At 40.5% G+C, this 23,332-nt stretch overlaps 1 protein-coding gene across 1 annotated transcript; it reads right to left on the reverse strand.

Moving 5' to 3' along the window:
• Positions 1-21,795: 21,795 nt before the first annotated feature.
• LOC131410252 (olfactory receptor 2Y1-like) lies at positions 21,796-22,730 on the reverse strand. The gene is given in 2 exon segments (XM_058548285.1): positions 21,796-22,283; positions 22,286-22,730. Coding segments are annotated over 2 exon segments (933 nt in total).
• Positions 22,731-23,332: the final 602 nt, after the last annotated feature.

The following is a 23,332-nucleotide window of genomic DNA, read 5'->3' on the forward strand; positions in this document are numbered from 1 at the left end:
AAAGTTTCTGTTGAGAAATCTGCTGAGAGCCTGATGGGAGTTTCTTTGTACATTATTTTTTGTTTTTGTCTAGCTGCCCTTAGTATTGTTTCTTTGTTATTGACTTTGGCCAGCCTTACCACTACATGTCATGGAGTGGGCCTTTGCCTGTTGATGTATTTAGGTGACCTATTGGCTTCACTTACTGATATTTCCTGCTCCTTCCCCAGATTTTGGAAGTTCTCAGCTATTATTTCCTTGAATAGGCTCTCTGTTCCTCTTTCTCTCTCTTCTTCCTCTGGAATACCTATAATTCTTATGTTACATTTTCTAATAGAGTCAGATATTTCTCAGAGACTGTCTTCATTTCTTTTTAGTCTTAGTTCTCTCTCGTCTTCCATCTGGAGCATATCTGTATTCCTATCCTCTATAATGCTAATTCTTTCCTCCATATTGTCAGCTCTGTTCTTTAAGGATTCCAGATTATCCTTTGTCTCCTCCATTGTGTTCTTCATCTCCATCAGCACTGATTGGTTTTTCTTTATGATTTCAATCTCTTTTGTGAAGAAACTCCTAATCTCCTTGAATTGTTTGTGTTATCTCGTATTTCATTGAGTTTTTTTATGATAGCTATTTTGAAATCTCTGTCATTTAGGTTATGGATTTCTGTCTTCAGGGTTGGTTTCTGGGTGCTTGTCATTTTCCTTCTGGTCTGGTGATTTGTTGTACCTTTGCATTGTGCTTCCTGTATTGGCTTTATTTTTCCTCATCCTGGAAATATCTGGTTGTAATTTCCACCCGCCACCACCATGTGGGGGTTAAGGGCTGTGTAATCTGAGCCCCCTGCACTCGGCCCTGGCTGTTTGCTGCAATCCGCTGGCCGCTTGGTCTGGTCTGGTCAGCTGAGCTGCAGTGTCCGTCATGCGGGGTTGGGGGCTCTCTCTTTTGCCCTCTGGGTCCCTGGTGCGGGGGGCTTCTTGCTCTCCTGTGGTGCTCAGATTTTGATGATAGCCCTGTAGCTGTTCTGAGTCCTCTGTGTGGGAGTTTCCCACTGACTCAGAGAGCCCAAAGTGCTATGGTTTCCCCGCAGACGGCCGCCCCTCCCCCCTCTCTGGGAGCCGCGCAGACCAGGATTGCTGATCTGATGTGGAGGGAGAGGAGTTCTCCTTACCTCTCCCCACTTCCTCCAGGGGCCCAGCATTTTCCTCTTCAGATGTGCTGCAGTGTAGATCTTTCTGATCTTGCTTTTTGCTGTCTAGGAGTCCATTGTTGGTCTGTGACTGTTCCTTTTGTTGTATCTTATCAGGGGAAGAGTTTACAGGAAAGCTCACTCCGCCATGATGCTGACGTCACCTTATGTGTCTATTTTTTAAGCCAATACAATACTGTTTTGATTACTAAAGCTTTGTAGTATTGTTTGAAATCAGGATGTGTGATGCCTCCAGCTTTGTTCTTCTTTCTCATGATTGCTCTGGTTACTTGGGGTCTTTTGTGGTTTCATACAGATTTTAGGATTTTTTTTTTCTATTTCAGTGAAAATGTCATTAGAATCTTAATAGGAATTGTATTGAATCTACAGATGGCCTTAGGTAGTATGAAAATTTTAACAATATTAATTCTTCCAATCCATGAACATGGTATGTCTTTCCATTTGCTTGTGTCTTCTTGAATTTCTATCATCAAAATATTGTAGTCTTCCTTATACACATCTTTCACTCCCTTGGTTAAATATATTCCTGTGTATTTTATTGTTTTTCATGTTATTGTGAATAAGATTATTTTCTTTGTCTATTTTTGAGATGTTTTGCCATTGGCATATAGAAATGCAACTGCTTTCTGTATGTTGTATCTTGTAACTTTACTGAATTTGTTGATTAGTTCTAGCAGTTTTTTGGTGGAGTCTTCAGGATTTTCTATATATAAGTTCATATTATCTGCAAACAAAGACAATTTTACTTATTCCTTTACAACGTGGATGCCTTTTATTTCTTTTTCTTGCCTCATTGCTTTGGCTAGGACTTCCAGTACTATGTTGAATAGGAGTGGGGAGAGTGGGCATCTTTTCTTGTTTCTGATCTTAGAAGAAAAGCTTTTAATCTTTCATTGCGTATGACATTGGCTGTGGGTTTGCTGTATATGGTCTTTATTGTGATGAGGTATGTTCCTTCTATACCCAGTTTTTTGAGGGTTTTTATCATGAAAGAATGTCGTATTTTGTCAATTGCTTTTTCTTCATCTATAATATGATTATATGATTTTTATATTTCATTGTATTAAAAGGGGTATCACATTTATTTATTTGCATAAAGTGAATGCTCCTTGCATCCCAGGGATAAATTCCTCTTGACCATGGTGTATGATACTTTCATGTGCTGTTGAATTTGATTTACTAATATTTTGTTGAGAATCTTTGCAGCTAAATTCATCTGGGACATTGGTCTATAGTTATTTTTTGTAGTGTCCTTATCTGGCTTTGATATCATGGTAATGCCGGCCTCATAGAATGAGTTGGAATTGTTCTTTTCTCCAGTGAAGGGCACCATTCCCTACTTGGCAGTGCTGGTATGTAAGTCCCTGTTTTTATGCTCCTGTGTTCACTTCCATGGGAACAGAAAACAGGAAAAAATTAAATACATATGCTATATTTTTAAACCAGAAACACATTATCTATAACTAGTAAACTTAAGTCATTCATAGAATCACATAGTATGAAAATTATGAAATTTCTGACATAAAGAGATCTTTAGTGATCATTCTCATCCAACTCCTTCAATACACACTTAAGGGAACTCAAAACAAGAAAATTTAAGCAGTGCTGTGCTCTCAGGAGCAGGAGGCAGTAGACAACAGAGCAACAAGATGCAGGTGTGAGCACTGACCACACCTCTCAGCAGTTGTGTGACACTGGGTAAAACAGTGATGCTATAGGCACTGTGGATTCTCACCCATAGAGTGGAATTAGTAATACAAGGGCCATTGTGAGAATTAAGTGAGATAGTAGACATCAAAACATCTTGTAGAGTAACATCAGCATCATGGCTGAGGGAGCTTCCCCCATTGAACTCTCCTGCTCTAAGACACAACAAAAAGGACATTCATATTCCAACAGAACTATTCACAGAACACAGGGCATGTCTAAGACACACAGGCAGCTGTACACCTGAGGACTTAGGTACTGGATTCCCCCGAGTAAGTGGAGGGAGGTAAGAGGAGTTCCCTTCCTTACCCAAGGACTGTGGCCCTGAGACTGAGACCACACAGCTCTCAGAGAAGGGGGCAGGGATGGCTCTCCACAGGAAAACCAGCGCTCTCCAAGACCTGTCACAGCCTGTGGGGAATCCCCCTACAGAGAGACTGGAACTGCTGCGAGGGTACTTTCCACAAGGTAGCCTCCAGGAGAGCTGAGTGACAGCAAGGCGAGAGACTTCTGAGATAGGGGAGGTGAAAGTAAGGGCTCCTCCCCCACCAGGCCCACCACCCGCCTGCGCTTCAGCACAGCGGCACTTCAGCTCAGCCCGTCCCCAGAGGCAGTGGCCCCCAGGTGCCCGGGCCCCACCAGTGGCATGGCAGTGTGCCCCCACACCAGAGGTGGTGGCAGCTGAGGCCCCACTGTGTCACTGCCCCAGCTGCTCTGGCTGGATCACAACACGGCCCCAGCTGCCCTGGCTCCACTGTGCCATGGTCCCAGCTCCTTTGGCTCGATTGTGCCTGGGCCCCAGCTGCATCAACTTGACTGTGTCCCACCCCCAGCTCCTTCACCTTGACTGGCCCCCACACCTGGCTCCAGCTGCTTCGGCTTGGCCTGTGCTCAGGCTCCAGCTGACTTGGCACCAGCAACTTCACCCCAGCTGCACTCCACTTGCAGCTTCTTTGGTCCAGCGGTGCTCCAGCTCCTTCTTCTTCAGCCCAGCGGTGTTTCAGCTGCAACTGCTTCAACCCACCTGCACCCGAGCCCCAGCTGCTTCGGCCTAGCTGTGCTGCAGTCCCAGCTGTTCCCACACTCCAGCTCCAGCTGTTCCCATGCTTCACTGCCAGCAGCCTCCTCTCAGCATGCTTCAGATCAGCTGTACTTCAGCTCAGCCATGCCTCAGCTCAGCTGGGGGCCAACCAGAGTACCTGCAGATTGAGGTAGGCAAGAATACACAACCATTGACCCCCACCCAGTGGCAGCAAGAGGAAACTGCAACCATATATTTTCACTCTGAGGAAAAATCAGCCAACAATTACAGCCACTACGCAAAAATATATTAAATCTCCAGACCAAAAGGAAAATGACAAGAGCCCAGAAGTCAACCCAGAAAGCACAGAAATGTATAACCTTAATGACAGAGAATTCAAAATAGCCATCATAAAAAAGCTTAATGAAATACAAGAAAACAGAGAGACAATTCAATGAAATCAGGAATTTCTTCACAAAAGAGATTGAAACTGTAAAGAAAAGCCAATCAGAAATCTTAGAGATGAAAAACACAATAGAGGAGGTAAAGACAAATCTGGAAGCCTTAAGCATCAGGGCTGACAGTATGGAGGAAAGAATTAGCAATATTGAGGACAGCAATGCAGAAATGCTCCAAATGGAGGAGGAAAGAGAGCTAAGACTAAAAAGAAATGAAGAAACTCTCCGAGAAATATCCGACTCAATTAGGAAATGCAACATAAGGATTATAGGTATTCCAGAGGGAGAAGAGAGGGAAAAAGGAGCAGAGAACTTGTTCAAAGAAATAATAGCTGAGAACTTCCCAATCCTGGGGAAGGAGCTGGAAATACCAGTGAATGAAATAAACAGATCTCTCAAATATATCAACACAAAAAGACCCTCTCCAAGGCATATAGTAGTAAAGCTGGCAAAAGTAAACAACAAAGAAAAAATACTAAGGGCAGCTAGACAAAAAAAAAGAAAAAAAGTACAAAGGATTTCCTATCAGGCTCTCAGCTGACTTCTCGACACAAACTTTACAGGCTAGGAGAGAGTGGAACAATATATTCAAAATTCTGAAGGACAAAACTTTCATCCAAGAATACTCTATACAGTGAAAATATTCTTCAGATATGATGGAGAAATAATAACTATCCCAGGTAAACAAAAGCTAGGGGAGTTCATTGCCACAAGACTCCCACTACAAGAAGTGCTCAAGAAGGCCCTCATGCCTGAGGAAAAAAAGAGAAAGGAGATTCAAAGTTTTGAACAAGGAGGAAAATAGGTTGACAAAACCAGAAAAATTGCAGCTAGCTCTCTATAAGAATAGATTAGCAAACACTTAATTATAAAACCACAGATCAAGGGAAGGTAAGTACCAAAAATAAATATGACCTCAGCATGTTAAACACAAACTCGCAACACAAAAAGGAATAAGATGTGACAACAACAACTTAGAAGGGGAAGAGGAAAGGGATTGAATTGACTTAGTCTAAGGGAATAAGAGGCCATCAAAAAATGGACTATCACATCCACAAGATTTTTTATACAAACCTCATGGTAACCACTAACCAAATAATCAGAACAGAATCACACATGATAAAGACAGAGAAAACTAAGAGAACCTCCATACGGAACTATCAAACCGAATTGGTAGTCCAAAACACATGGGCCAAGAAATGAAAGAAATGCAAAAGACCCAGAAAAAGAGCAATAAAATAGTGACCATAAGGCCTCGTATATCAATAATTACCCTAAATAAAAATGGACTGAACTCTCCAATCAAAAGATGCATATGGAAATGCAACTGATTTCAGTAAGTTGATTTTGTACCTTGAAACTTTGCTGTAGTTGTTCATTATTTCTAACAGTTTTCCAATGGATTCTTTAGGGTTTTATATATATAAGATAATGTCATCTGCAAACAATAAGAGTTTCACTTCCTTGTTTCCTATTTGGAGTCCTTTTATTCCTTTTTATTGCCTAATTGCTCTGGTCAGAACCTCCAGTACTGTGTTGAATAAGAGTGGCAAGAGTGGGCACCCTTGTCTTGTTCCTGTTTTCAGAGAATGGCAGTCAGTTTTACCCTATTGAGTATGATGTTGGCTGTGGGTTTGTCATATATGGCCTTTATTATGTTAAAGTACTCTCCTTCTATACCCATTTTGTTGAGAGTTCTTATCATAAATGGATGCTGGATCTTGTCAAATGCCTTCTCTGCATCTATTGATATGATCATATCGTTTTTATTCCTTGTTTGGTTAATGTGGTATATCACATTGATTGATTTGTGGATGTTGAACTCAACATTATTAATCATCAGGGAAATGCAAATCAAAACCACACTAAGATATCATCTTACACCCGTTAGAATGGCTATAATCATCAAGACAAAAAACAACAAATGCTGGAGAGGCTGTGGAGAAATGGGAACCCTAATCCACTGCTGGTGGGAATGACAACTGGCACAGCCTCTATGAAAAACAGTATAGAGATTCCTCAAAAAATTAAAAATAGAAATACCTTATGACACAGCTATCCTACTGCTGGGTATCTACCCAAAGAACCTGAAATCAACAATCCAAAGAGGCTTATGCACTCCTATGTTCACTGCAGCATTATTCACTATAGCCAAGACATAGAAGCAACCCAAGTGTCCCTCGACTGACGATTGGATAAAGAAGATGTGGTCTATATATACCATGGAATACTAATCAGCCATAAAGAAAGACAAAATCGTCCCATTTGCAACAATGTGGATGGACCTGGATGGTATTATGTTAAGCGAAATAAGCCAGAAAGAGAAAGACAAACACTGCATGATTTCACTCATATGTGGAAGATAAACCAACACATGGACAGGTAGAACTGTTTGGTAGTTACCAGGGGCAAGGGGGGTGGGAGGTGGCAACAAAGGATAGAGAGATGTATTTATATGGTGACTGACAAACAATAACGTAAAACAAAAGTTTCACAATTAAAAAAAAGTCTTGTAATATCATAATGTTGTATGGATATTCATTGTTACCCATTCAATTGACCTACTCAGAGGCAGAAAGTCTAAAGATCCAAATACACAGCACATTGCCTGATGCCTAGCAGGCATCTCAGTCAGTGATTGGTGAAAGGTTGAACAGTACAAGCTCCCCTGCCTGATTCAGCATGTCCTAGGCACACACATAGGAAGAGTTTTTGGAAAGGAAAAGGGAAATACATGGGGCACACGTGGAGAGAAGGGGAGACCCACACTGGTCACTCTGGATTCTGGGTTTTGAACTGGACACAGAGACTGAACAGGACGTCAGATCGTCTCCCTTAGGGAGAGGGTGTGTGTTCAATGTGTGAGACAGTTTGCATGGGTGGTAGGTGACCAGAACAGCTGTCTCTGGCAGCAACACTTAGCTTCTCCAAAAATCCGTGCTTTGGGGCCGGCCCAGTGTTATAGTGGGTAAGTTTGCATGCTCCGCTTGGGCGGCCTGGGGTTCACAGATTTGGATCCTGGCCGAGGACCTACCCACAGCTTATCAAGCTATGCTATGGTACGCATCCCACACATAAAGTAGAGGAAGATGGGCACGGATGTTAGCCCAGGGCCAATCTTCCTCAGCAAAAAGAGGAGGATTGGCAGATGTTAGCTCAGGGCTAATCTTTCTCTTCCAAAATAGAAAAAAAGAAAATCGGTGTTTGCTGACACCTGGGCCTATGGTTCGCTCGCATGTGGCTGTGGAGTGTGAGCATAAGTGATGTGTACTCCACCCAGGTCTGGCCAGACAAAACTTCCCACAGAAATTCCCCCTTGCTCTTGTCTCTTTAAGAAGATGATATGGAGATGATCCCAGGGTGGCCTTAGAGGCCCCTTGTTAAAGGTAAGTCATCCTCCAACAGCATAAATCCCTGAATGACTCTGACATGATCACCTGTTCAGCATGTTTTCTGTGAGCAGGATGTAAAGTTTTATTAAGTGTGAGCCATTACACATTTGGGTATATTTGTGGTAGGAGCCCAGTCCTCCTCAATGCAAAAAGTAAAAAAACAAGGCAGAAAAATGATGACAACTGGAAATCAATAAGAAAAAGACACAATCCATCAGAAACATGGGCAGAAGATCTGATCAAGTATTTCACAGAAAAGGAACTAATTTTTGTAATCACACTCAAGAATACCCAACTTCATTAGCAATCATGGAAATATGAATTAAAATGGTACTGCAAGATGATTTCACTCCCACAATATTGGCCAAGATTTAAAAGGATAACAATCTCATGTGTAGCCAGCTTTCTGAGCAACAGACATGTCCGTGTACTGGGGATGATGTCAGAAGGGGAGAGCTAATACATCTATTCTGGAAACCTGCCATAACCAGGAGAAAATATGATCAACTCATTATTCACAAAAATAGATTTTAATGAAATAAAAAGAACTATAAAACATCAATCTTCAAAAGAGAGACAATGCAATAGAAAACTGAACATAAGACTTTCACAGGATTGCACAGAAAAGGAAATACAATGGCCAATAAATATTTGAAAAATGTTCTGCTTTATTAGCAGTTGGGGAAAGGCTAATTAACACCAGATTTATATACAATTTAGACTCACTGGATTAGAAAAAGTATTTTAAGTCTTGCAATATCCTTGCTGAGGATGTGGAGGATGAACAAACTCCACCTACATTATAAATCATACTTATTGCTGTAGGAATGTAAAATGATACAGCCTCTTTAGAAATCACTACGGTATAGTCAAAGGTGCACACACACTGTGGTGAGGGTGCTGTTAATAAGGATGCCAGGCCAACAGATGTAAAGTGGAACAGTCCCAGGAAGACCGAGTGTTAAGGCCTCCCATCACCAGCAAGTCCACCTTAGTATCTCCCTGGAGAAGTGCTGTCACATGTGCACAGGAACAAGTCCAGTGAGTTTATGGCCACATCATTTGTACACATGCCCATCAATAGCAGAATACAAAAATAAATTATGGTATAATCATTCATACAATGAAATAATATAGACAAAGAAAAATAAACTAGAGTTCCATACTGCATTATGGATAAATCTCAAAAACTTAATGTTCAATAAAAGAAAAAGTCTAGATGAGAATATACAGGCTGATTCATAAAGTTTAAAAAGAGAAAAAACCAAATCATTTTTTTAGGACTACATATATATATGGTAAAACTAAAGAAAGGCAAGGAACTAGTTAGCACCAGATTTAGGAGATGATATGGGGATATGTCTGGGAAGGGAAATACAGGAGCCCGCCAAGACATTTATAGTATTCCATTTTTTAACCTCAATGAGGATGTATAGGTAGATATATTGTTTTACTATTAGTCTTTAAATTCTACACACGTTAAATAACACATTGAATTCTCTTTTGTACTTAGGATTTTCATAATAAAAATATTTTAATATAGTGAAACTATACGACTTGCCAAAATTTTTAAGAATAATGGTAATTTGCAACCAGAACAATAGACTTTGGTAATCTGTTTGATGAGTTTGCTTTCTTGGGTAATCTAGTCAATCACTCTGGTTTTCATTTTCAATTTTCAAATGAGTTATTTTTCTTGCATTTTCCCCTCATGGATAGATCCTAGGCAAAACCTTGTTGTTTTATTCATTTAATTTTCTTGCACCAGGAAGCAGTGGGATTCGTGTGGTCACATTTGGAGGCAAATGAGGGTTGGTAGTGGAACAAAAATTGATGGGTTAATGATAGAGATCTCACCTGATGCATAGACAAGGCATTTGGTCCAGCCTCATAAGACTATGCACAGTTGCAACCAAACACAGACCCTCTGGAAGCAGCTTGAGAGTGGACAGCAAAATTCTGCCCATATTCACACTATTTCAGGGGTTCATAAAAGTGAATACTTACACCAAACCATCTTGTTGTTCTTTCACATTTGAATTTTATTTTTACAAGTGAGGTTTCCTCACCAGAGCCCAGTTCAGGAAATACCGCACACAGTGCCATCCTAGACAGAGAGGTGAGGGTGGGATGTGGGTTGCTATACCATGCAAGATACCCAGAAAACAGCAGACAAAAGCAACACCAGCCTTTCATAAAACACCATCAATGGAAATGGTGCTGATTAGTGAACACCCAGCAGAAAGTGGTACCTCTGGAAATAGAGAAATCAAGTAAAATGAGGAGGACTAGATGGAAAACTGTTTAAGAGGCAATTAACTCCAAGGTTCCCAGCCCACTTCAAACCACTGAGTGAAGCCTAGAGATTAATTATTTGGAGAGAATAAAGCAGAATGCCTTTGTATTGGCAGGTACCAAGCAGAGTTCAGGGTGAGGTTATAAAAAATCAGCAGGAATAAGAAAATGTATGATGGGAACTACAGCCTTCTTCCCCATTTGTCTCCCAGAATGCTGGGTGCCAGGCTCTGACCCTCCAGCTGAAGGCCGGAAGGTTCTTGTTAGGGGAATATGACCATCCCAAGAGAAAAGACTTACAGGAACACTGGGGATGCCCTGCAAATGTCCCATCAGATCACCCTAAATACAGCCTAATAGTTGACAAATCCCACCCATTGCTCAGAGCTTCCAATAAGCTATGTGGTCCCTAATTTCAAACTATGAACAAACAAGTTACCAAGGAACAGACACTTAGGAAAATCCTCCACCATGAAAGATAAAGACCAAAAAGAGAAAGGAAAAAATGTTACTTGGAAGAATCATAGATAATGCAAGGGTAAAAATAATTAAGAAAATAATCCAATATCATCAACATCTAGTGAAAGATTAGAAGATGTTATATCCATGAAAAAGAAGAGAATTTTTGAAGGAATATTAAAGAGCTTTTAGAAGTTAAAACCATGAGAGCAGAAATGGCTCAGCAAAAGGGTTGAAAGATGAAGCTGAGCAAATCCCCTAGAAAGAAAGAGAAAAGTCAAAGAGAAGAAAAAATGAGAGAGCTATAAAAACATTAGAGAACAAGAAGTCCAATATCAAAGTTGAAGGAGTTCTAGAAAGAGAATAACAAAGGAAATAGAGGAGAATTATCGTATAATAATAATAATTAATAGTAGTAATAATAATAACTTGAAAAAAGCCATAAGGACATGAGTTTCCAAATTGAATGGATCCACTGGATGCCCAGAACAGTAGATGGAAGCAGATCCACATATAGCACATCATTGTGAAATATCAAAACACTGGACATGAAGAGGAGATCCTCCAAGCTCCACAAAAGAAAACATGTCACCACAAAGGAGTGGGTATTCGGATGACTTCAGGTTTCTCAACAGCAGCACTGGCAGTTAGAAGACAATGTCTTAACAATTCTGAGGAAAAATAATTTGTGTGTGTTAAATATCCATCCTAACTATCAATCAAGTATGAGGGCAGAATCAAGCTAATTTTAGGCATTCCATGTCTCAAAATACTTTACTTCCCACATATTCTTTCTTAGGATGGTCCTAGAGATACTTCTAGCATAACAAAGAAGGAAATCAAGAAAGAAGACCCGAGACAAAGGAGATTGGAAATCCTGGGTGATAGTGAGCAGTGATTTTGGGATGGCAGCTGCACACTGACACAGAGGGCAGCCAATCCACACTCAAACAAATCAGAGGCCCCAGAACAGTTTCTCCAAAAGAAGAATTTGCAGAATATCTAATATGAATGACTGTATTCTGAGGAGATTCAGATGTTTGACAAAGTTTGAGGTTGATTTGCTGGTAAGTATTTGTAGTGGGTTGAATAGTGTCTTAGTCAGTTCAGGCAGCTATAATAAAATACCACAGAGTGTGTGGCTTAAATAACAGACATTTATTTCTCACAGTTCTGGAAGCTGGGAAGTCCAAGATCAAGGCACCAGCACATTTGGTTCCTGATAAGTCCCTCTTCCTGGCTGGCAGAAGGCTGCCTTCTCACTATGTCCTCACATGGTGGAGAAAGGAAGCTCTGATGCCTCCCCCTCTTCTTATAAAGTCACTAATCCCATCATGGGGGATCCACCTTCATGACTGCATCTTAACCTAATTATCTCCCAAATGCCTTACCTCCTAACACCATCACATTGGAGTTCAGGGCTTCAACTTATTAATTTGGGGAAAATGCACTCATTCCATAACAAATAGTGTCTCCTTCAAATTCATGCTAACCCAGAACCTCAAGTATGACCTTATTAGGTCTTTACAGATGTAATCAGTTAAGGGTATCAGATGATATCATTAGGACCACCTTAAATCCATTGACTGATGTCCTTCTAAGAAAAGGAGATGTCACAGAGACACACAGAGAAGAATGTGATAGAGGCAGAGATTGGAGTGATGCTGCCACATGCCAATGAATGCCAGGAGTCACCAAAAGCTGGAAGAGGCAAAGAAAGATCCTTCCCTAGAGGCTTCAGAGGGAGTGTTTCCCTGCCAAGACCTTGATTTCAGAACTGTGAGAGAATAAATTTCTGTTGTTTTAAGCCTCCCACCAGTTGTAGTAATTTGTTATAGCAGCCCTAGGAAACTAATACAGTGCTGTATTTAGAAACCAAGAAAGACAAAAAATAGAAAATAATTTATAACTGCTAGAAACACAATTATTTTATATTAATGGTGAAATAATTACAATTTATCAAGTAGTAAATTCTAAAGAGCATTCAGAGTCATAATAATATAAACATTGAACATTGATCAAACCCAGTCCACACTATCACTGCTGGAGAGATGAAGAGATGGAGAATGCACAGGAGGTGGGGTGGGAAAGGGAAGAGCTAAATTCCTGTTTGCCAGTTGTGAAGATGATGCCTAAAACTGCAAAATCAAAAAGTAGATGTACATGCATATTATTGAGATTCTTAAGTAAATACAAAAAGAGTGTAAAATTAAAAGTATTGAAAGTTGCTTCTTTTGAGGAAAAGAAAATGGAGGAAGGGAGTCTCCTGTTCACTTTAGTACATTCTGTAGAATTAGCACCTCAAATTTTGAACATGTATAACATTGATAAAAATTAAAACATTTAAATTACTCAATTCACACAAAGTATAGTAAAGAAGTACATGGACAGTACGTGGATAGAATGGAAACAGGGTCTAAAAAAAAGATGATAACTGAATGAGAAAAAGTTGGAAATGTAACCAGAAAATAATAAATGCAAACCTGAAGAAATTTAGTCTTGTTCTGATTTATTTACCCACAGACAGAAATTCTATACAAAGACACTTTGTCCCCCAAATACACATGCACATGCGTGACATTCACCATTATAGGGCAGACTAGAAATCACAGAGAGATTGTGCTAATTTACAGATTACATAGCAAGTCATTGCCTAACGCAATACTCAATCTCAAATCTGCAGCTTCTCAGACTCCTTTGGAAACTTCTTTCACTTCTTCAACAGGGTGAAACCTATGACAAACTTACGTCCTCTCTTTTTGTTTCCCCATCACCAGCTTCCTGATTGCTTCCTCTGTTTTTCCAGATGTAGATTATGAGGTTGATCAAGGTGGAATCAGGTTATATGCCAGTGCCCCAATCTTGATCACATTCTGAGAGAGCTTTGGCTTGGGGTCATATACATGTAGGTGAGACAACTGTGGAAGATGGACACCACTGTGAAAGATGGACACCACTGTGAGAGGAGAGCCACAGGTTCCAAAGGTCTTCTGTCACCTCCCCAAGTATCTTCATCCTCAATACACTATGGGAAATACACTCATAAGAGACCAAGAGTAGTGAGAGAGGAAAGACAAGAAAGATACTACCCAGCATTGTAATCTCCTTCCTATAATTTGTGGTATCCACACAGACCAGCTGAATCATTGGGGAAGTCTCATAAAAGGAATGGCTTATCTGGTGGTGGCCACATTGGGGAAGAGTCATTATGGTAGGGCTGTGGACCAATGAGTTGCTGAAACCAACAAACCAGGATATGTTGGCCAGTGTCCAGCACAGCTGTGGTGGCATGAGGGTAAAATAATGCAAGGGCTGGCAGATAGCAACATAGCGACCATATGCCATCATGGCCAGAAGGACATGCTCAGTGCCTGCCCCCTAGACCCATGGTGATGAGAAGCTGGGCCACACAGCCGACCAAATTTATGGACTTTTCTGTCCTCCCCCAAGGTTGACCAATATCTGAGGGCTGATGACGGACACATGTGTGAAGTCAGTAAAGGAGAGGTGAGTGAGGAAGAAACACATAAGTGTGTGGAGCTGGGAGTCTAGGCAGAGGACCAGGATGATGATTCCATTTCCACCAGTGTTAGAAGGTAGAATATCAAGATGAACACAACTAAGACCCTCTCTAGCCATGTCTGCTCTGATAAGCCCACCAAGATAAAACCTCCTTCAGATGTGGAATCGTCTCTTCTATCTTCTTGAGTGAGCTGTGAGACAAAGAAGAAATAAATCATTTGACCACTGTGCTCTGCCTCTGGTATGAGAAGGCTGCATATGGCTGTCTTTAAGTGGGAAATCCTTGTTCATTCATTTGCCCTTCTCTTTGTCAAACAAGAAACAACAGGCCAATTGAGGTGTACCTAGGTAGCCATAGAAAGTGACAGAGGCAGAGGAGAAAGCACACACACCTCCGCGGGAATCACCAAGCCACATAGCACAATTCTCTCTCCTCACTTTTCTCTCAGAACCCTCATTCCTTGTTTGGGTTTCTGTACCTAAGTGCCTAGATCTCCTCATTGCTTTGTCCTTCATAAGATCATCTTCTATCCATCCTAACGTAAATCTGTTCCATGTCCCATGCACTTGTATCTAATTTCAATTACACATCAATCAAATAATCAAATCCCCCAATGAAGTGAAAAGCAAAAGAATTGCTTACAGTAAAGGCAGAAACTCACCTAGGTTAGAGTGAACAGGGAACCCCCTCAAAGCACCAAATTTGGAGAAGAATAGATGACATGACTCAGAGAGGCAGCCAGAAGGGAGAAGAAAGTAACTCATTGTGGTGCTGTTGATCCCAATAATCTCCCCTCCCCATCATGCCCGCTCCTCATGACTCCTTTTCCTCCTTGCAGCTGCACTGATATGTGTTTTATTCTTATTAGATTCCACTGAAAAAGAGTCAGTGGGAGACTGAGCATTGTATTTCCTCTGACTCTATTCCTGCAAAGGAAACCCTGCTCCAGGCAAGTGATAGCAATTTTCATGACTGATAACCTCCAGGGAGAATGTTGATTTTGATATTAAGGTCAATTCATGACTCTCTACTCAAACCATATAAAAGATAAGGTAAATGCTCAATGAGTCTCACTTCAATTTGCCCCCTCTATATAATAGACAAAATGCCTAAAAATGTGTAACTTTGTACTTTAGAATTTTCACATAGTCAGCTCATCCTATTTCCAGGTGGCCCACTTTTTATACAAAAAAACGGAGGAAGAAATACTTATTATATCAGTGATTCTCACATTCATGCCTTAGAATTGCCAGGAGGGCTTGTTAAATACAGAATGCTGGGCTTACCCCCAGGGTCTCTGATTCAGTAGGTCTGGGCTGGGGTCTGAGAATATTCATTTCTGACAAGTTCCCAGGAGGTGCTGATGCTACTGGTTGGGACCCCTGAGACGCTGGTCCCCCTGGGGACTCTCTGAGAACGATTGTCTTACATTTGCATTCTTCCAGAGTACTCTTCATGATATCTTTTATTGAGCAGACACTCAACAGGAGTTTCCTTAATGAAATAGTTAGCTATCAGGTTGAGGAAAAAATTATAATGATCTTATAATGTTGAGTAGAAAGTCATGAACCAGTTAGTGGCAGAACCCTAGCTCTCAGGAACTGAACAATGCCTGCTTTGCACACCTCATCATCCTCATACTCTCAAGTTGCCTCCTTCATCTCTCAGTGCCTGTTCTGTGTGCAAATGGACATCAGCTTCCATAAACAAAATCATTAAAGGATACACACAAGTATGGACATTTCTGCACATACTGTGTACATGTACATGTCTTCATAAGGTGCACACAAGGGATGTGGGAGCATAGCTAGTTGCTAATCACCATAGGCAAACAGATCAAACTAAATGTAATTTAACGTCTTAAAATTTTAATCTATTAAAGTATAAGGCTCAAAAAATTCTTCAGTAAATATACTTGTATATGAAGATTTTCTCATCTACTGTTTCTTTTTCCCGATGTTTATAGATGTTCTAATGAAAATGAAATTGTAAATTCAAATGCCAACTTAGTCTAATTACATTCACACAGGAGAAAGAATACTTCTGACACTTGTTTTCTGGCCACAAAATATATCCTCCATGTGGCCTACCATCTCACAAGAGCAGACAGGATTCAGGAAAGAAACTTGACAGTGCGTGCAAATGACTGCTCGAAATTCAAATCAATCAGCATAAGGAGAAGATTTAACAATGTGGCATAAAATCAGCATTTCTCCCCTTCTATAGCATAAATCATACAAAAGCCACAAGGAGAATTAGAAACAGAAACTGAACGCCCATTTTCAGAGAAACTAGGAATTAGCTAAAATTACAGACCACAAAATGATGAGAAGGGTGAAAAATGTGGTAGGAATTGAGCGATGAACATGTGAAGGACTGGAAAGAATATGCTTGGAAAGATTATTCTGCAGCTACAGCTCTCAGAAAAGGCAGCAAAAGACGCTTCTCTAAGGTGAGAAGCACACCCTTAGGTCTAAAACTTAAATGTCTTATTTGCAGTGGAGGTGACCATGTGTATGGGCTGGTGGCAAAGTCTGGTTTTGGAAAGTCAGAGGATAGGCCAGATAAGGAATTATGCAGACATAGATACCATGGTTATAAGAGTGGCTTTCCCTGTGCCAGATGAAGAGAAAAGAATCTTTACATTTAATGAGTCCACAGCTTCTATCTCCTTTGGCTGGGGAAAAGTAAGAGATAAACGCACACACAGACACACAAAAACCTCGATCATGAGAAAAAATCCAGTGACCCTGTAATGGAGTCCTGGATGTCCCTCACACAAATGTCATGTAAATAGTTGTGGAATATTATTCAGCCCTAAAAAAAAACAAGGAAATCCTGCTATTTGTGACAACATGGATGAACCTGGAGGACATTATACTAAGGGAAATAAGTCAGACATAGAAAGAAAAAAAACTGCATCATCTCTCTTCCAGTGGAACCTGAGAAAGCTAAATACGCAGAAGCAGAGAGTGAAACACTGGTCACCAGGGGTGAGAGGTGGGGGAAATTGGAGATGCGGGTCAGAGGATGCAAAGCTACAGTTATGTAGGATGAAAAAGTCTCGAGATCTAATGTGCAGCATGATGGCTATAGTTTAAAATACTGTGTTGAATGCTGGAAATTTGTTAAGAAAGTAGATTTCATGTGTTCTCACTACCCAGAAAAAATAGTACATATGTGAAAAGATGATGTGTTAATTGGCTTGACTGTAGTAATCATTTCACAATATAGGGATATCAAATCACTATGTTGTATACCTTAACTATACACAATTTTTTTATTTAAAGAACTCAAATAGTTATTAATGAAAAACTCACTTCGCTCAATGATGAGCAATAAGAAAAGAACTAGCAGAGAACCTGTGAAAAAAATGATCAAAGGAAGAAGAAATATAAGTAACAGAAAAAGAACCCACACCAGAAAACATAATGTTGTCAAGAAGCAGAGAAATTAGGCAAAGTGTTTCACCATGAATAACAATCTTTAAAAACATAACAAAGCCATCACCTCTAAGAAGCATGAACATAGTGGAGAAAGTCAAAGTTCAGGGAACATAAAGTAAGAAAATTGGATGTGAACTGTGACCCAGTAAAGATCAGAAAACACAGGGAAAGAAAAAAAATTAAATCATCACAGAACCGAAGGCAAAATCGGATGGGGCACAAGGAAGAATAGATTTGGATACAACACAGTAAGGGATATAGAAGAGGGAAATGAGAGAAATGAGCAAATTGAAACAGAAATAAATGGAGTTTAAGGAAATTAGAAAATAATAGCTATGAAAGAAAAGCAGTCTAAAATGGGAATACTCAAGGAAGAAAATAACCATATTGGAACCTAACAAATATTTTAAAACACTTTATTAGAAAGCATTCCTGAAATTAAAGAAGATTTAAATCTATAAAGAACATACATATTCTCTGGAAAACTGATGTAGAGTGGTCAACACTGAGATATTACCTGGTAAAGTTAGTGAATATTGAAGATATAAAATCTTTTGGGCAGCTAGACAAATGGATAAAGTCACTGACGAGAGCAAACAAACGAGGATGGCTTCAGACATCTCTACAGTACTCAACGTTGGAAGATCCCAGAGCAGAGCCTAGGGTTCTTTCTGTTTTTGGCTGAATAGAATTCCATTGTGTACATATACCACATTTTCTTTATCCACTCATTTGTCAATGAACACTTAGATTGTTTCCATGTCTTGGCTATTGTGAATAATCCTGCAATGAACATGGGGGTTCAGGTCTCTCTTTGACGCAGTGATTTTGTTTCCTTCAGATATATTCCCAAAAGTGGAACTGCTGGATCATATGCACCTTGAGGGCATTATGCTAAGTGAAATAAGTCAGACAGAGATAGACAAATACTGTATGATCTATATGTGGAATCTTAAAGAAAAAACTGTAGAAGAAGAGATCAGATTTGTAATTACTAGAGACAGGAGTGGGGGAGGAGGAATTGGATGAAGGTGGTCAAAGGCACAAACTTCCAGTTAGAAGATAAACAAGTCCTGGGGATGTGACATACAATAGGATGACTGTAGTTAACACTGCTATGTGGTACACTTGCAAGTTGCTAAGAGAGTAGATCCTAAAAGTGCTCATCATAAACAGAAAAACATTTTTTTTCTTTTTCTTAAATCTATATGAGGTGGTAGATGTTTAAACTTATTGTGGTAATCATTTTGCAACATATGTAAATCGATTCATTATGCTGTACACCTTAAACTTACGTAGTGCTGTATGTCAATTATATCTCAAAATTAAAGGGAAAAAAAAAGAGAACTGCCCCTCAAGTAGACCAAGTTCTCGAATTAAAGTATAAATAAGTAAAAACACTGGGTTGGGTTGTAATAAAGGAAGCATCATAGCTCAGATCTCTCACATCAAGGGGGCCTCTTGTCTCCTTGTGTCACACTGGGTCTCTGAGAAGTCACCCCCACCCAGCACATGCATGTGTGCACATATGCTCATCCCTCACCTCAAAATACACACTCACCTCCACCACCTCCGTGAGGATAGGGGCCTTCTCTTTTGATGCTGGTTCAGAGATGGGTGTATCTGACCCTTGCTTTTCTCTTTCCTTAAAGAACCTCCCCAACTGAACTACTCCTAAGTAAGCACCCAATGCATTGACATATTTATTACAGATTTTAATTACAAGTAATACTAGTAAACCAATAATATTTTTTTAAATAAAATAAGATATAAAGTCCAGGAATATTTTTAAAATCTCTGGTAACAGTTTTACCTGTTACTGAAATTTCTCTAAAAGTCCTACTTTCTTCTTTATTAAATCATCCTTTAATTTTCTCTTGAGAGCCAATTCTACAAAATCTCTTTTCTCCTAGGTCTCCCACTCTTTTCAATAGATAAGCTCCATTTCAAGTCTTGTATGCACCATTATTTCTAGCCTAAATCCCCATTCAGGAGGTTTAGCAGGCTAAGGACAAATGGCAAGGTTTCAAATGGCAACCCTCTGGGCTCTAAAAGACAAAGGAGACAGTTGCACAGGGGTTAATATTCTACTCCTTGCAGGGAAGTCACCTCTGACTTCCTCTCTTAGATAGGCAACTGACGGAAAATGAATCACTCAGTGACTCTGGCATGGCTATGTGGACCCTCGATCTCTGATGAACAATTTTCCACTGCCATGGATGAGAAGGTCCCAGGAGACCTGAGGGAGTAGGTTCCCATGGAGATGGCATTTGCCTCCCACAGTACCTGACTTACAAAATGCAATGGCTGTGTGTGCCCATCTGTACAGTGGCCTCTTTTGCTTGACTGTGGGATATGCTCCTCTTATACAATTGGCTATTTTCTCTCCATGCCAAATGAAAGAATAATACATTACCCACAAAATAATTTTATTATATTCTGTCCTGCTATTTAAATAATCCCCTTTTCTCTGTTAGGTTAATGCATATTCTTGAATTGTTTGGACCTTGATACACAAAGATTCTCATATGCCCACCATTTAGGAGAAAACCATTTGTTCCATGCAGATTGTACGTTAGTGCCTTAAGCTAATAAATAAAAATGTGAATTCTTAGGTAGTGCCTAGATGAGTTGGATTTGAACAAGACAGGCCAGATTCAAATCCTGGCCCTCCATTTAATGCCTGAGGCAAGTCACAGAAAATAACAATCTGATCTTCAGGCTCTTGATCAGTAAAACCAATAGGAGGAGGGAAATAATATCTATATTTCATGTTGTAAGAATTAAGTGGGACACAGTAGTATATCATACAGCATTGTGCATGAACTATAATAAGGGTTCAATAAATGGGAACTATTATTACAGGATAGATTAGCTTTGTGTAGGGAAAAAAATATTCTCTCTGACCAAAGAATATGTAACTCAGGAGAGTCTAGAACCCTGGCCAGAATGGACCAAAGCAAAATTGTGAAGTACATTGAGCTCACATTTGATTCTCTCCAGCTACCTTCCTTTCCAACCTCAATCTTTCCCTATTAAAAATCAACTCTCAAAAAGGAGAATTAGCAGGGTGTGGTAGTGAGTATTGGATTTAGGGTGGCAGAAACCTAGATCTCAGCCACACCTCATATTTGCTTTGTGAACTTGGATAAGTTACTTAAACCCTTGGAATCTCAGTTTCATCATAATAAATAGCAGATATAACAAAACTCTCACAATGCTGTTGTAAGGATTAATGACAACTTATGCAAAAAAGGTTTTTAAATATTAAACAGCAGTGAGTTATTGTTATTGGAATAAAAGACGATTGACTCAATGTGAAAATCTCCAAGTCTGTAAAGGTTACTAGTGAGGATACCTGCACTTGGATGTGAAAGCACCATTTGAGTACATGGAATGAAAGACAATGCTGGAACTTCAAATGTCCACTGCCTTCACAGTTTAGCCTAGAGCCTCCTGAACCATCCACCACTCTCTACCTCAGGGATCTGCTTTTATTTCCATTTTGTTACTCTCTTTTATTCTTCCTTCTTTCCTGTACATCTTCCTCTTGGCTTGCTATTTTTACGCTCATTTCTTCTCTACTCTTCTCTCGCATGGAAAACATCTTGTCCATGACACCAATCAGCATGACTGAGACTCCCAGTGCAGCTGATGAGATGTGGATGCTTCCCTCTACTCAGTGCCACTGTAATAATTGTACCTTTTCCTTTAAGTAGGTAAATGACATCCATGTTTGAGACTCTACATGCTCCAGGAAGTACCTCTGTTCGTCATCTTTTTATTTGCTCCAAGTATCACAGAAGGGCAACCACCATTAGAGACCTTAGAAATGGTCCTGAGATGTGAGAGGACATGGCCAGGGTCACAGTTAATTAGAAGAGCAGGGGTGAACTCATGTATTCTGCCTTTGGGTTCAGTGCCATCTCTATGGCACCATGTTGGGAATCATTGACTTTGGAAAAGTTGTTGTCATTTCAGCCAAGTCTTCTCTCACTCTCAGGCTTGCCTAGAACCCAGTTCCCCTCTCCACAAGTGGCCACAATACACCCTTTTCCCAACCTCATTCCCATAGAATGTTATGACACAAGTCACACTTACTCTCTCCTGCACAATGATGATCATAGACATTGAACTAGAAAGAATCCAGAGAGATCTCCATTCCAACTGTCACATAAGGAAGACACTAAAACCCTGAGGCCTAAGGAGGGCTATTTTCTACTGACCAACTGCCCTGCAGGAACAGGATGAGCTCCATGACCTGAGAGCTATGACAGATGATAGTAGTGATCCTCCTTTCCTCTCCTACTCTGACTCTCTGGCTGTCTCTAGTACCTTCCTCAGAGACCCCTTCACATCCTTGTTCCTTAGGGTATAAATCAGAGGATTGAACATGGGGGTGGTTATAGTATAAAAAAGAGCAACAAACTTTCCCTCACTCTCAGAATAACTGTGCATGGGTTGGAGGTATATGTAAATGGCTGAGCCATAAAAAAGGGAAACCACCACGAGGTGGGACCCACAAGTCCCAAAATCCTTTCTGCTCCCAGCCATTGACTTGACCCTCAGCATTGCCTGAACAATGTGTATATAAGAGCCCAGAATTAGTGCTGCAGGAACAACCAAGATTACGGCTCAGGCCACAAACATCTCGGACTCTGTCCCTTCTGTGTCCTCACAAGCCATCTTCAGAACTACAGGCATCTCACAGAAGAAGTGGTTCAGGAGATGGAGGCCACAGAGAGGAATGGCCATCATAAGACCTGTCTGAATAGGAGAGTTCATGAAGCCTCCCAGGAGGTGATAGTCAGGGTCTGGCAGAGGTGGGGGTGCATAATGGCCATGTATTGCAGTGGATGACAGACAGCAGCATGGCTGTCAAAGGCCATCATCATGAGGAGCACATACTCAGTGGAGCCCAGGGCAAGGGAGATGAAAAGCTGGGCCATGCACCCTCCATAGGTGATGGTCCAGTCAGCTCCATGAAGGGTTATCAGAAGCTGGGGCACAGTGCTGGTGGTATAGCAGAGATCCAGGAAGGAGAGGTGGCAGAGGAAGAAGTACATGGGTGCATGCAATCGAGAGTCCAGGAGGGAGAGAGTGATGATGGTGATGTTGCCAAAGAGAGTTAGGGAGTAGAAAATTGAAATAAAGGCAAAAAGAATGGGTTCCAGTTGAGGCCAATCTGAGAAGCCCACCAAAATGAAGCCCTCTCGTAAACTGGTATTGAAACTTCCCATAGCATTTCACCTGTCCAAATAGGCAAGAAGACAATTTAATGCCTCTTATGAAGAACACGGATTAAAATATTATTTCACAATTTTCCTTAAGTATTTCTAAGTCGTGCATTTTATTATCTATTTTGCTACTTAGTCCCATTCTGTCCAGTCTTCTTCTATTCTTACTATTCTCTGCCTTAAAGTGGAGATCACTGGATAGGGTGTGATGTGGCCTTCATTTGAACGCTAGACTCGTTGCCTGTTTGTTCCATGACTTCAGCCAGGCCACTCAGTCCTTTGGATCTGATGTTTCCTTGTCTGAAAGTAGAGGCAATCTATTAACTTTTTCACAGCATTGAGGTTACGATAAAATGCACTGACTTGGAAACTGCTTTTAAAATCTAAAGTGTAAAAATGGAGCGTGAATATTCTATATTCTCTTGTGTTCCTTTTCTTGGTCTGTCAGATAGTCTGTTTCAGGTTAGAATCCAGGGCTAACCAGGCTGAAATCACAAGTTTGATCTCTGGGTGCTCATTTGCTTCCTTCTGCTCCATGAATAAGGTCAGGGCACTAGTCCTGGAAACTCTGCTCATGACTGGCTGCGATCTGTCCCAAAGAACTG

Source organism: Diceros bicornis, chromosome 1 (genome assembly GCF_020826845.1).
Source record: "Diceros bicornis minor isolate mBicDic1 chromosome 1, mDicBic1.mat.cur, whole genome shotgun sequence".
In the NCBI taxonomy this organism is placed as follows: Eukaryota; Metazoa; Chordata; class Mammalia; order Perissodactyla; family Rhinocerotidae; genus Diceros; species Diceros bicornis.